The sequence below is a fragment of the Cydia splendana genome, chromosome 2, assembly GCF_910591565.1.
Source record: "Cydia splendana chromosome 2, ilCydSple1.2, whole genome shotgun sequence".
Taxonomy (NCBI): domain Eukaryota; kingdom Metazoa; phylum Arthropoda; class Insecta; order Lepidoptera; family Tortricidae; genus Cydia; species Cydia splendana.
The window spans coordinates 4,239,308-4,253,098 of record NC_085961.1 but is presented as its reverse complement, the minus strand read 5'-3'; the positions used below and the strand labels follow the sequence as shown (position 1 = coordinate 4,253,098).

The 13,791-nt window shown below is 37.9% G+C and overlaps 1 protein-coding gene across 1 annotated transcript; it reads right to left on the bottom strand.

The window, feature by feature from the left end:
* Positions 1–287: 287 nt before the first annotated feature.
* Positions 288–12,393, bottom strand: LOC134802748 (uncharacterized). The gene is made up of 5 exons (XM_063775436.1): positions 12,322–12,393; positions 11,031–11,096; positions 10,004–10,060; positions 8,751–8,906; positions 288–456 (listed from the first exon to the last, which is right to left on the bottom strand). Exons 1-5 carry the CDS (start codon positions 12,379–12,381, stop codon positions 304–306), a joined length of 492 nt encoding a protein of 163 aa, XP_063631506.1. The 5' UTR covers positions 12,382–12,393; the 3' UTR covers positions 288–303.
* Between the last annotated feature and the right edge of the window lie 1,398 nt (positions 12,394–13,791).

The window sequence follows — 13,791 nt, the reverse complement described above, 5'->3', positions numbered from 1 at the left end:
ATTAGCATGTCGAGCACTAGGATGTTTACCTTATACAATGTTCAAAATTTTTATGTTATGTTCTGACTACCCCTTTATCTTGTCAATTCATTCTTATGCTTTGCTGCTCATTTTCAAAGCATCCAAATAGAACTAGGGCTATATATATACAATTAAATACAAGTCAAGGAATTAAATACCGTGCATCCGCCAAAAAAAATATTTCAACCATGGTTACGTGCCATTCATTTCCAACTATGGCCTCATCTTTTGGGGTAATTCTACTGGAGTTTCCATAGCGGTTCGTCTTTTCCTGTAGGTACCTCATTCACTGTCAGCCATGGCTGCCATTATAAGAATGTTAATGAAGAGCTGTATGATGGATGTGTAGAGAAAGAATGCTCCCAAAGCGTAGTCTTCCTCATCCAACTCGACAGATTTACCTCCTAAAACCATTTGTAGCTCAATTATAAACATCTGAAACAAATTAATAAAACGTTGTGTCTAAACTAAATAAACGAAAAATTAAAGTCAAAATTATATTAATTATTATTTAAACTTATAGTCTATTTGGAAAGAGAAGAGTTGTGGAATGTATTGGGCCCCATACATTCCACGACTCTTCTCTTTCCGCACGGACTCTAATAGTCTAATAGGGAGATAATAATAGATAATAATATTCCTAACATACATGCACAATAAATCTCTGCTCTGTGGACATTTTTGTTTAACCCTTTATAGAGCAACAGTCTAAAAAAACATCCTGTAACACCATCTTTTCTTGTACAGATTTTTTGGACTATATAATGTCGCTGAGGTTTGAATTGAGGATTTTTTTCAGTCCTGCCCGTTAAAGGGATAAACCCCTTAAATCCCGCGGGCACGATATAGTCCGAAATGAGAACCAAAATTCTATATCTAATCTTTTTAGATATTATTATGGTTTGACTTGTGTAAAAATATTTAAATAGTTGTGTAATAAATGGAGTTTAAAATAATCGTTTATGGACTTCAGAATCCCAGGCGTTTAACCCTTTTGCAGGCATAGTACGATTTATCGACCACAAACGCGCCACTAGAATTTCAACTTTAGCATTGCAATTCAATATAGATTGCACTTACGCGAAATTTTACTTGTCTTCAAATTAATTATCAAAGCTGGATTAATTGGAATATATTTGGATTTATCAGGAAAACCTTGTAGATTGGTGCGGCCTGAAAAAAGGTTAAAAATGCAAACAAAAAAAAATAAAAAAAAAATGGAGGTAGGCTGTATCAGGGACACAGCCGCTATGGTTGACGTGAAACGTGGTGTGGACAGCTAATGCGAAGGCCGAAGGCTAAGCTCCACGTAGGGCCCAAGGCCCGAAGCGTCCAGGATGTCAGTGCTTAAACACAGAACAATAGTACAAGTGTCTAAATGCGAAGGCCGAAGGCCGAGCTCCGCGTAGGGCAGAAGGCCCGAAGCGTCCAGGATGTCAGTGCTTTAGCACAGAACAATAGTACAAGTGTCTAAATGCGAAGGCCGAAGGCCGAGCTCCGCGTAGGGCCTAAGGCCCGAAGCGTCCAGGATGTTAGTGCTTAAACACATAACAATAGTATAAGTGTCTAAATGCGAAGGCCGAAAGCCGAGCTCCGCGTAGGGCCAAAGGCCCGAAGCGTCCTGAATGTCAGTGCTTTAGCACAGGTCAATAGTACAAGTATCTAATTGCGAAGGCCGAAGGCCCGAAACGCCCAGGATGTTAGTGCTTTAACACAGAACAATAGTACAAGTGTCTAAACATTAATCATAAGTTTCTAGATATTAATAGCAGTTGGAAAAAACATAAAAAAAGTTTTCTTCGCAATATGGCCCTCAAAATATCTCGTATGGTGGACCAAATAGATTATAAGTATGATTACTATAGTTTTATTGACAATAAAAATGATGCTTTTTCCAATTGTTCCGTTACTGACAACAAAAGCCTCTATTCCGAAAATGCTGGACCAAAAAAAGGGACTATCCCTTATTATTTCCACAAAATTGATACAACGAATAAAAAATCTATGTTTTTTTCGACAATAATGTATATAAAAAATATGACTTAAAAATATCTGATAGTAAAATAAGACTTCTTCACCAAAACATAGCAGGACTGTGCAATAAATTAGATATAATTGAACTTTCATTAATCGAATTATATGACAAAGGAAAGGAGGTTGACATTATATGTTTAAGTGAGACATTCGTAAAGCAAGGAGTTGAGACCAATATTAGATTGAACAATTACAAGCTCGCGGCTTCATTCCATAGAGAAACTAGTAGAGGTGGCACATGTATCCTCGTGCACAAAATGCTTGAGTTTAAACCAATTAATATTCCGGCCGGATTAGCCACAAAACTGTATTTTGAATGTTGTGGGACAGAAATAACTGGTCTAAATACAGTAATCTTCTGTATCTATAGAATACCTGAACAAAATAAGTCCAAAATAGAACTATTTTTGCATAAATTAGAAGTATTATTACACTTTGTCACAGAAAAGTTTAAACGAAAAAAGATTATAATCTGTGGCGATTGGAATTTAAACATATTAAAAGATAATTCACATACAAAAGAATTATTAAGTATTTTACAGAACTTCGATTTTAACATTCATACAAAAAGTCCGACCAGGTTAAACTCCTGTATAGATTTAATTGCGAGTAATACAAAGAGCGCTGATGCTGAACTGGTATATTTAGGACTTTCGGACCATGAGTCGGCTCAGCTACTAGAGATAAAATTGAATAAGCCAAAGTTATTTTCGACTTGGTTTGAATTCAAAAGGGATTACAATAAGGAAAATATACAGAAGTTTGTCCAATATATGTCAGCTCTTTCTTTCAATGACGTTTTTAACTCAAATGTGATGTCAGAAGCATTTAACAATTTTTATAATATATTCTGTTTACTTTACAAACTATGCTTTCCTGTTATTAGAATAAAAATTACAAATCGCTCAAAGAAAATAAAATGGCTCACGAAAGGCTTAAGAAAATCCAGCAGAACAAAACGTGAGTTATATCTTAAATATAGAGCAAGTACCGTAAACCGACAGAGTAATAAACTTAAATTTAAAAAATACAACTCTTTATTCAAGTCTTGTATCTTTAGGGCCCAAAAAATTAATAATAACAAATATATTAAAGAGAATAAAAATAAATGTAGAGCTACTTGGAATACTATTGCAACGACAGTATACAAAGATTATTCCAAAAACGAAATTGACATTTTGAATTATGACAATCAAATAATTTCTGACCCTGATGACATTTGTAACTGTTTAAATAAATATTTGATAGCCTTAACAAGTAATGAACGGAATAATTCATCTGACATGACATTAAATAAATCTTTATATCATACCTCTGTAAACAATTCACATACAATTTTCTTGAGACCGGTTGACGAGAGTGAAGTCTATAAAATCATTATATCACTGAATAATAGTAAAGCTTATGGACACGATGAAATTGTAACTATGGTCTTAAAGTCGTGTGCTTCTTATATATGCCGCCCACTCTGTCACATCATAAACCTATCTTTTACTGAAGGAATCTTTCCTGAGGAGTTGAAATTGTCGATTGTAAAACCTCTATTTAAAAAGGGTGATAAATCAGACCCGAATAATTACAGACCGATAACTTTAATTCCGGTCTTATCTAAAGTATTAGAGAAAGCGCTTCACGTGAGACTGAATGAATTTTTAAACAAGCACGATATTCTAACACCCAAACAATTTGGATTTCGCAAGGGAAAATCCACTACACTTGCCTGCTTCAATCTAGTGAAAAGTGTTTCAGAGAGCTTAAACCAGAAGCTTCCTATAATGGCAATTTTTATTGATTTAAGCAAAGCTTTCGATTACATTGATCATTCAATTCTCTTGAATAAATTAGAGCTATACGGTATAAGAGGGAATGCTAACAAATGGATCAAAAGCTATCTAGAAAACAGAATGCAGTGTACGGAAATCGAGAAAATCATTTGTAGAAATAATAAGAGCCAATGCAAGGAAAGGTTTAGGTCTACATTTTTGGTTAAAGATACTGGAGTCCCTCAAGGTAGTATCCTTGGCCCCTTACTGTTTTTGATTGCAATTAACGATTTTCCGAATTGTATTAGCCAAGACTGTATTATATTTGCCGATGACACTACCCTGGTAATAACAGGAGACGACAAGAACACTTTTGAGGCCAATGTTAATAAAACCTTATCAGACGCTATTACTTGGTTCAAGAGAAATAAGTTGCAAATTAATATAAACAAGACGAAAGCGATGACATTTTGTAATTATAATGATAACACACTACCTTTAGATATAAATTATGATAACGCCAAAGTATACTTAGGGGCTGTCCATAAATTACGTCATCGATTTTTGACGATTTTTGACCCCCCCCCCCCCCCCCCCCTATAATCATCCAAAAATCATGCTTAAATGACCCCATTTCCTCCTACTTCATGCTACCGTCATCCGATGTCCAGACCCCCCCCCCCCCTAATTTGAAATGACGTAATTTATGAATAGCCCCTTAGTTGACATGTGCACATTTTTAGGATTTAATATTGATAAATATTTAAATTGGAAACTCCACATAGATCAAGTTTGTAAAAAGTTAAATAAATTTATATTTGCTCTGAAGCGACTGAGACGAACGGTCTCAACACAAGCTGCGCTCATAGCGTATCATGGATACGTGTCTTCAGTGTTATGCTATGGACTAGTGCTGTGGGGAAACTCTGTAGACGTGGAACGAGTTTTTATTGTTCAAAAGAAATGTATCCGGGCTATAGAAAACACTTGGTTTTTAGAAAGCTGTAAACCATTGTTTAAAAAACTTAACATACTACTACTCCCGTGCCAATACATTAAAGATGCATGCTTACTTGTCAAAGATAACCCAAACTTCTTTACATCTCGTAGTGAGACGAGTACAAGACACACAAGGGCACAATACAAAAATTTGCTGCACCAACCTCCTTGCCACTCATATATTTATAAAAAGAACTGTTACAATATGTGTATAACCTTGTTTAATAAATTACCTGATGAAATTAAATTAGAAAGTAGAGAGGCATTTAAAATTAGGTTGACCCAATGGCTCCAAGAAAAATGTTTTTACAGTGTTAAGGAGTATTTGACATAAATAATAATTTTAATAAATAGGATAATAATGATATTTGTAAATAAGTATAGAATTCTAGATTTTAAGTAGGTAAAAATAAGTGATGCTTAGCAACACATTGCATGTTAATTTGCACACCTGCTTGCAGGTTGAATACGTGGAACTTTTATATTTTTAAGACCTTTTATTGTAACCGTGTTCTTGCAAATAAAATTTATTATCTTTTTTATCTTTATCTAAATGCGAGGGCCGAAGGCCGAGCTCCGCGTAGGGCCGTAGGCCCGTAGCGTCCAGGATGTCAGTGCTTTAGCACAGACCAATATTACAAGTGTCTAAATGCGAAGGCCGAAGGCCGAGCTCCGCGTAGGGCCGAAGGCCCGAAGCGTCCTGGATGTTAGTGCTTAAACACATAACAATGAATAATAGTATAAATATCTAAATGCGAAGGCCGAAGGCCCAGCTCCGCGTAGAGCCGAAGGCCCGAAGCGTCCTGAATGTTAGTGCTTTAGCACAGAGCAATAGTACAAGTGTCTAATTGCGAAGGCCGAAGGCCTAGCTCCGCGTAGGGCCGAAGGCCCGAAGCGTCCAGGATTTAAGTGCTTAATCACAGAACAATAGTATAAGTATCTAAATGCGAAGGCCGAAGGCCGAGCTCCGCGTAGGGCCGAAGGCCCGAAGCGTCCAGGATGTTAGTGCTTAAACACATAATAATAGTATAAGTTTCTAAATGCGAAGGCCGAAGGCCGAGCTCCGCGTAGGGCTGAAGGCCGGAAGCGTCTAGGATTTAAGTGCTTAATCACAGAACAATAGTATAAGTATCTAAATGCGAAGGCCGAAGGCCGAGCTCCGCGTAGGGCCGAAGGCCCGAAGCGTCCTGAATGTCAGTGCTTTAGCACAGAGCAATAGTACAAGTGTCTAATTGCGAAGGCCGAAGGCCGAGCTCCGCGTAGGGCCGAATGCCCGAAGCGTCCAGGATGTTAGTGCTTTAACACAGAACAATAGTACAAGTGTCTAAATGCGAAGGCCTAAGGCCGAGCTCCGCGTAGGGCCGTAGGCCCGTAGCGTCCAGGATGTCAGTGCTTTAGCACAGAGCAATATTACAAGTGTCTAAATGCGAAGGCCGAAGGCCCGAAGCGTCCAGGATGTTAGTGCTTAAACACATAATAATAGTATAAGTGTCTAAATGCGAAGGCCGAGCTCCGCGTAGGGCCGAAGGCCCGAAGCGTCCAGGATTTAAGTGCTTAATCACAGAACAATAGTATAAGTATCTAAATGCGAAGGCCGAAGGCCGAGCTCCGCGTAGAGCCGAAGGCCCGAAGCGTCCTGAATGTTAGTGCTTTAGCACAGAGCAATAGTACAAGTGTCTAATTGCGAAGGCCGAAGGCCTAGCTCCGCGTAGGGCCGAAGGCCCGAAGCGTCCAGGATGTCAGTGCTTAAACACATAATAATAGTATAAGTATCTAAATGCGAAGGCCGAAGGCCGAGCTCCGCGTAGGGCCTAAGGCCCGAAGCGTCCAGGATGTTAGTGCTTAAACACATAACAATAGTATAAGTATCTAAATGCGAAGGCCGAAGGCCGAGCTCCGCGTAGGGCCGAAGGCCCGAAGCGTCCAGGATTTAAGTGCTTAATCACAGAACAATAGTATAAGTATCTAAAAGCGAAGGCCGAAGGTCGAGCTCCGCGTAGGGCAGAAGGCCCGAAGCGTCCAGGATGTCAGTGCTTTAGCACAGAACAATAGTACAAGTGTCTAAATGCGAAGGCCGAAGGCCGAGCTCCGCGTAGGGCCGAATGCCCGAAGCGTCCAGGATTTAAGTGCTTAATCACAGAACAATAGTATAAGTATCTAAATGCGAAGGCCGAAGGCTGAGCTCCGCGTAGGGCCGAAGGCCCGAAACGTCCAGGATGTGAGTGCTTTAGCACAGAGCAATAGTACAAGTGTCTAAATGCGAAGGCCGAAGGCCGAGTTCCGCGTAGGGCCGAAGGCCCGAAGCGTCCAGATTGTCAGTGCTTTAGCACAGAGCAATAGTACATGTGTCTAATTGCGAAGGCCCAAGGCTGAGCTCCGCGAAGGGCCGAAGGCCCGAAGCGTCCAGGATGTTAGTGCTTTAGCACAGAACAATAGTACAAGTGTCTAAATGCGAAGGCCGAAGGCGTCCAGGATGTTAGTGCTTAAACACATAACAATGGGATACGTGTCTAAATGCGAAGGCCGAGCTCCGCGTAGGGCCGAAGGCCCGAAGCGTCCAGGATTTAAGTCCTTAATCACAGAACAATTGTATAAGTATCTAAATGCGAAGGCCGAAGGCCGAGCTCCGCGTAGGGCCGAAGGCCCGAAGCGTCCACAATGTCAGTGCTTTAGCACGGTGTCCGTGCTTTAGAAGTCGCGCATCTCGCGAATGCTTGGTGTATTATAATAACTTTGAGTAATATCTTAAATTTTATCTGTAAAAAATATTTGGGGTCGTAATGATTCACTGTATCTAAATGAACTTGAATACAGCATTTGATGGGTAATTTTTTAATAATGATTTCATCGTCACACCTATTTAATTATATGATCAATTCGTTTTGGAGTAATGAATGTAACCATTAGGTACAATTTTTTTGAAAATACACCAAAATTACGAGAATAGATATTTTGTACGGGAAATACACGTTTTATAGCAAACTCGTTCGTGTCTTTCCTGTAGCCATCGCAAATTTAAGGGAATCTAAAGCAATTTTTTACGCTGCACCTTTACAGGCGGAATATTTTTTTTCAGTATACTTGAGACTCAAATGAGAAAAACGGGATATATATTATGTACCAGAGTCGTTACCTTTTATAGTATTGTCCACAGAAGTGACCTTTTCTAAAATATGTTTTTTACCCATAGGTACATCAGAAAGTACCCAACTAAGATAGTAATTAGCAATAGGAACTCGAGATTGTCAAGCAGCCGTCATACGTTCTATGTGTTCTATCAAAGTAACTCGCGCCGCCGTAGATTCTAATGCATTATTTGAGGAGATTAGCATGTTTTACTAGGGTAAAAGTGATATGTAAAGAACCGTTTTTGCTTTATCTTACTATTTCAGGTATTTTGCGTCAGTTTTGTGCCCTTTTTTTCGCACACGGTGGCCTCAAACAAGAGCAGTGATAAAAATTCTGTAAAAACTGTCACATTTTTATTTTTTAACAGCTTATTATAATTCCGCGTGCTTTATTTTACTCATATTTCATTAAAATAAAATAAGATCTATCAAATGACATATTTTTTACCGAAATCGGTTAATGGGCTGATGAGTCATTACTAAATGAACACTGAAAATAGGGGTCATTTTTGCTCCGAATACGTCGTGTGCATAGATGGCGCAGAATCAGCGCCATCTATGTCAGCGGCACGTGCTGTTCCGAGTAATGGCTACTTTCTTCTATATATCTATATCAAAACTATGTTTATAGGTATTATAGTTTCGAAGATATAAGCCGCCGCGTCATAACACTTTTTCGTTACATCGGTTTTTGATCCGGCACCTCTACTACGGGTTTTTAAAGACGTTTACCTACGTTTCACGTCAAAATATACCATTATTAAAAACATAATTGTTATTATTTATTAGCAAAATATCTTCTTACCACGACATTGACTAAAGTCAAAACAAATGTAAGTCCCAACATGAGAGGTTTCGAATATATATTGAAGACCAACATCATAACGACGACGATTAAGATGAGGATGGACAATGTAACGGAGATAACTATTACATATAGTATCCATTTTGTGAAGTCGAACTGAAAAAAATGTTCAAATTTGAGATTAATAGGGGATATTACTGCAATGTTCTGCCGCCAGAGTGCAGCACTACCGACTCAGTAAATTCATAGACTAACTTATACATACTGTGCCTTATACTGTTTTTTGACAAGTTTTCACAGACAATAAACTATGACATTGATGCATCAAGGCGGTTTGTTAACAAGGGCCTACTGGTAAACGCGAAAATCGAAATTTAGTTATCTGCCTCTTTATCGCTCGAATATGCAAGAGTGATAGAGAGATTAGATATAGAGAGATTAGATAACGAAATTTCGATTTTCTTGTTTCGCGGTAGGCCATGTGATTGACGTGACGTGAGAAGTGTCAATGTGGTTTGTTTACTGTATGTGCCACAAAGGTGCCACCTACGCAGAGCTTTGCCTAATATTCCCTATAGTCAGACCGTAAAAAGTCTGCAGCGATTTTGATAGCCCACGCAGTGAAAGTGTCATTTTAAACGTCAAACTTCTATGAAATTATGACGTATACATAACACTTACACTGCGTGGGCTATCAAATCCGCTGCAGACTTTGTTTGGTGCGACTTTATTATTCCGGTGGATCCTTAGAGCATACAGTAATGGTATATAAAATCGTATAAAGACATCTTCATGCCTGATATGTTCGTGTGCGTCAAAATGAGAATGATTTTTTTTTATTTAAATGTGCGCGTGTCTCTTCGTGTGTCGACACCGAACTTTATTGCATGTGTGAGTAATCTCTTGCATGTGTTCATCTCCTCGCAAATTCTTCTTCATCTTTCTTCCGCAAATTCTTCATCTCCCCGCAAAATTCGGCAGACACTTTTGAATGCAAATACAATAGTGTTCTCAAAATTACCTTAAGAGGCTCTTAAATTTATGTTTGCATAGTATGTGTTTTCCTATTTATTTTAGTAGGTACTAGACTAGACTTGCTAGAGTATAAAGGGGCCCACTGATTAACAGTCCGCCGGACGGTACCGGCCTGTCAGTTAGAACAAAATTTTAACAGTTCCGAACAACTGACAGGCCGATACCGTCCGGGGGACTGTTAATCAGTGGGCCCCTTAAAAGTTGTATTAACTGCTTACATTAGTACACGCCAGTGCCAGGCAGACCGCTACTACCACGAGCGTTACGATCAGCGCCTGAATTATAAATAAGTACATTAATATTATTCTTATTCTTATATTGATAAGTATATGAGTATTGCACATAGTATTCATCGCAAAAACAGTATTGAATGAATGAATGAGTGAATGTAACTTAAGTGTAGGATATTAAGCTAAAAAATGACCTTGAAGAAACTTTTTGGTCCATCTTGCAGTTAGAGTTCAACTTACTGTCGATACGAAAAGAAAAAAAGAAATCTAACTTTCATAATTTCGTTGTCATTACATGATTTTATTGTTGTGTGCGTGACTTCAACTCTAGTAAGTCTAGTAGCTATGTGTGTAATAGTACATTGTGCAACGTGGGGGGCTAGTGAAATATTGTACGAGAGTCTATTATTTTTTATTTTATTTTATACGTTCGGGACGTTAACAATATTCTTACCCCCGGAGTTACACACAATATTTTTCATCACACTTGCGAAGAAAAAATCACGGTGACATTTCAAACATTTGTCCGCCATATTGATTTTTTTTTGGCAGTGTAGGCATCGAAGGCACAGACCCATTGACATTCAGCCACAATGAAAAATGTGTAAAATTATTTTAAACGGCAATTAAATTAATCAAATTAAATATTTAGAAGCATATACAAAAATATTAAATAATAAACGTCTGTACCTATTTTAAAAGTAAAACTCCTTTGTACCTCTACATTAAACAAAGCATTTTAGGTATTTATAGGTACTACATGGTTCGTATGAATTAGTGACATACCTAATTAAAAAAAAAAGCCATTACTCCCTTTTTTTTCACAAACCATAACTGTCGCGGAAAAAATATAGGCCTTTGTCCTTCAATACACCTGCAATACCTGCATGAAATAAGATATTTTTCGAGCAAGTGTGATGAAATAATAATTGACCTCAACTCTCTTGCTGATACCTAATAACTGAGGCTTGTAAAGTTTTATGAACAAGGGGTTTTAGTCTTTGAAGTTACTTACTATGACTATGATATGCGTGCGGTACCGGGCGGTGTAGCAGGCGCAAAATAGAGAATACAATATCACCTGCAAGATAAAAATCGGCCAAGTGCGTGTCGGGCCACGCATAATGGAGAGTTCCGTAACTTCATACCATGTAGAAAAGCTATACAAGCTAAAGGGCGTATCTGCGCGGCTTTTACGTCCTTTTACTATGAAAAATCTCATTAACTCTTTTCCAGGCATAGTACGATTTATCGACCACATACGCGCCACTAGAATTTCAACTTTAACATTATGATTTAAGATTCAAATTAGATTGCACTTTCGGGAAATTTGACATGGCTTCAAATGGCTCATCAAAGCTGGATTAATTGGAATATTTATTTGCATTTTTCGGGAAAACCTTGTAGGTAGATCGGTGCGGCCTGGAAAAGGGTTAATAGCTCAATCGATCGTATTCAAAATAATTAAATTAGTTATTTAGATTTTTTTCTCTCTCGCTCGCGCCAATACATGGACTGGCGATGGCTAAATAACTAAGATGATTCAAATATCATTCAAATTGGCCGGTAAGTCGAGACAAAAACGTCCTGTATTTTAAAACAAACTTTAATTTGGGTTACTTGCAATGTTTAATAAAGTAGGAAATGCGCATTTTCCCAGAGATAAGACCTAGTTAGATCGATGTTTCGCCCCCTAACGCCCCCATAGGTATAGCAATTTTCATTGAAATCGTTAGAGCTGTTTCCGAGATCCCGTAATATATAAATATACAAGAATTGCTCGTTTAAAGATTAAGCTGAAACTTTACATACATATGTAAGTTGGGTGATTTTGCAACATTATGGTACCATCGAGCTGATCTGATGATGGTGATGATGAACACAGAAGGTGGGCATAGAAAATCTGTGATTATAGAACGCAACCTATACTCTGTATCTTTAGGTACTTAAATAAAAGTACACAAATAATTTGTACATTTTCGGGTTGTTATTATAACATTTATTGATTAACCAACCAAATACAAAACCTCCTGGATCTGTCACTGTATGACCTGACTTTAACCTACATTATTTGATCATGTAATGTTTTCATCTACCCTCAACTGGCTTAAGAAGCAATTAATTGGAGGGTAGATTTTGGTTACTCTTTTTCGAATACCTAATAATACAGAGTTTGTATTTGGGTTTGTTAAAATTGGGTCAATGAATATTAGTTGCCTGTTGAAAGAAAAGTACAGGCAGCGATAAAAGCTTATATCAAAAATAAAATTTTTGACAAACTGGTTTGTGATTAAAATGAAACTTACAACTATTGTTAAACATATGTAGTTGGTAGGGCTTCGCCGGCAACATGCCAAGGTTGGCATACAACAACCAATTACCGCCAAGGCAATGCTGTTAAAAACAGAAAAAAAAAATTATATTGGTCATGGTATAATAATATACTTCGCCGGGTACTCTCTTCCGACCACGTGACTGACACAAGCCTACGTCATCATGCGACAGCGCTATATAATAATATGCAATAGCGCTATATAACGTGGCAATGTTATTGTGACGTAGACTTGTGTCACCCTGGGAAGAGAAGACCATGTTTTATTAGACTATGGTAATACACTATAGTCCAGCGGTCGGCAACCTTCTAGCATCCAAGGGCCACATAGTAGTTAACGAAGATGACGCGGGCCGCATTTTGGTAATATTTGTGACTTTAGCAGACATTGTCGTTCGTCAGTATTACATACAAAATAGCCAGGGAGGCTCGCGGGCCGCAAGCGAAAGGTTGGCGGGCCGCATGCGGCCCGCGGGCCGCTGGTTGCCGACCGCTGCACTATACTATAATACGACACCGCAAAAACCGGTTTAGGGTCATTCCACAGTTTCGGGTGTTACACTTGAACTCTTAAAATAAGGTTTTATTCGATATTGTAACAGGAACTAGGAGGTTATAACTATTGATTCATCTACTACTTTGATAATATTTTCTTTTCCTGTACACACATAATTAAAGTATAAGAGCAATAACGAGAGAATCACTAAAAAGTAGCTGTTTCGGGCGTTACAGGAATTGGCCTATACCTTCTGACCATCAGTACCAAAATGCATAATTTAGCGAATTTTGTCAAGTAACCTCCAGTTTTATTTATGTCAAGTAATAATAGTTAGTATAGTCTACTGAAACACTGAAGTAACACTTAGTATCACTTTTCAATTAATTTTAATAAAATAAATTACCTGTTTCGGGTGTTACTCATGGTTCGTTTCGGGTGTTACGAGTACGAAATTAAGACAGATTTATACGAAATTATGGCTCATTTTATTGAAATTATTGTCTTTTTAATAAATTGTATTAAAAACATAAGTAATAAATGCTGAATTATTATAAAATACATTAATCTTAACAATAAAAACTGTTTCTCGAAGATATCATAATTATTTTTCTTTCGATGCGAATATTACCGAAAATATTCACTTAATGAAAAAATGGTTGATGGTGACACCTATTCATTTTGAAAGATCTATCCAACGACACCCCACATCACAGGATTAAAGTCGCAAAAAAATTAAAAATATTTTGTACAGGAGCAAACCTAAAAAAAAAATCTTTTTGTAGTTTTTGTGTTACTACTTTGTCGCCATGATTGATTTATGTATCCATGCCAAATTGCAGCTTTCTAGCACTAACCATCACGGAGAAAAGCCGGGGAATGACAGGCGGACGATCAACACGTTTCGGGTGTTACACAACTTCAAACTTTAAAACATACGACTAAAGC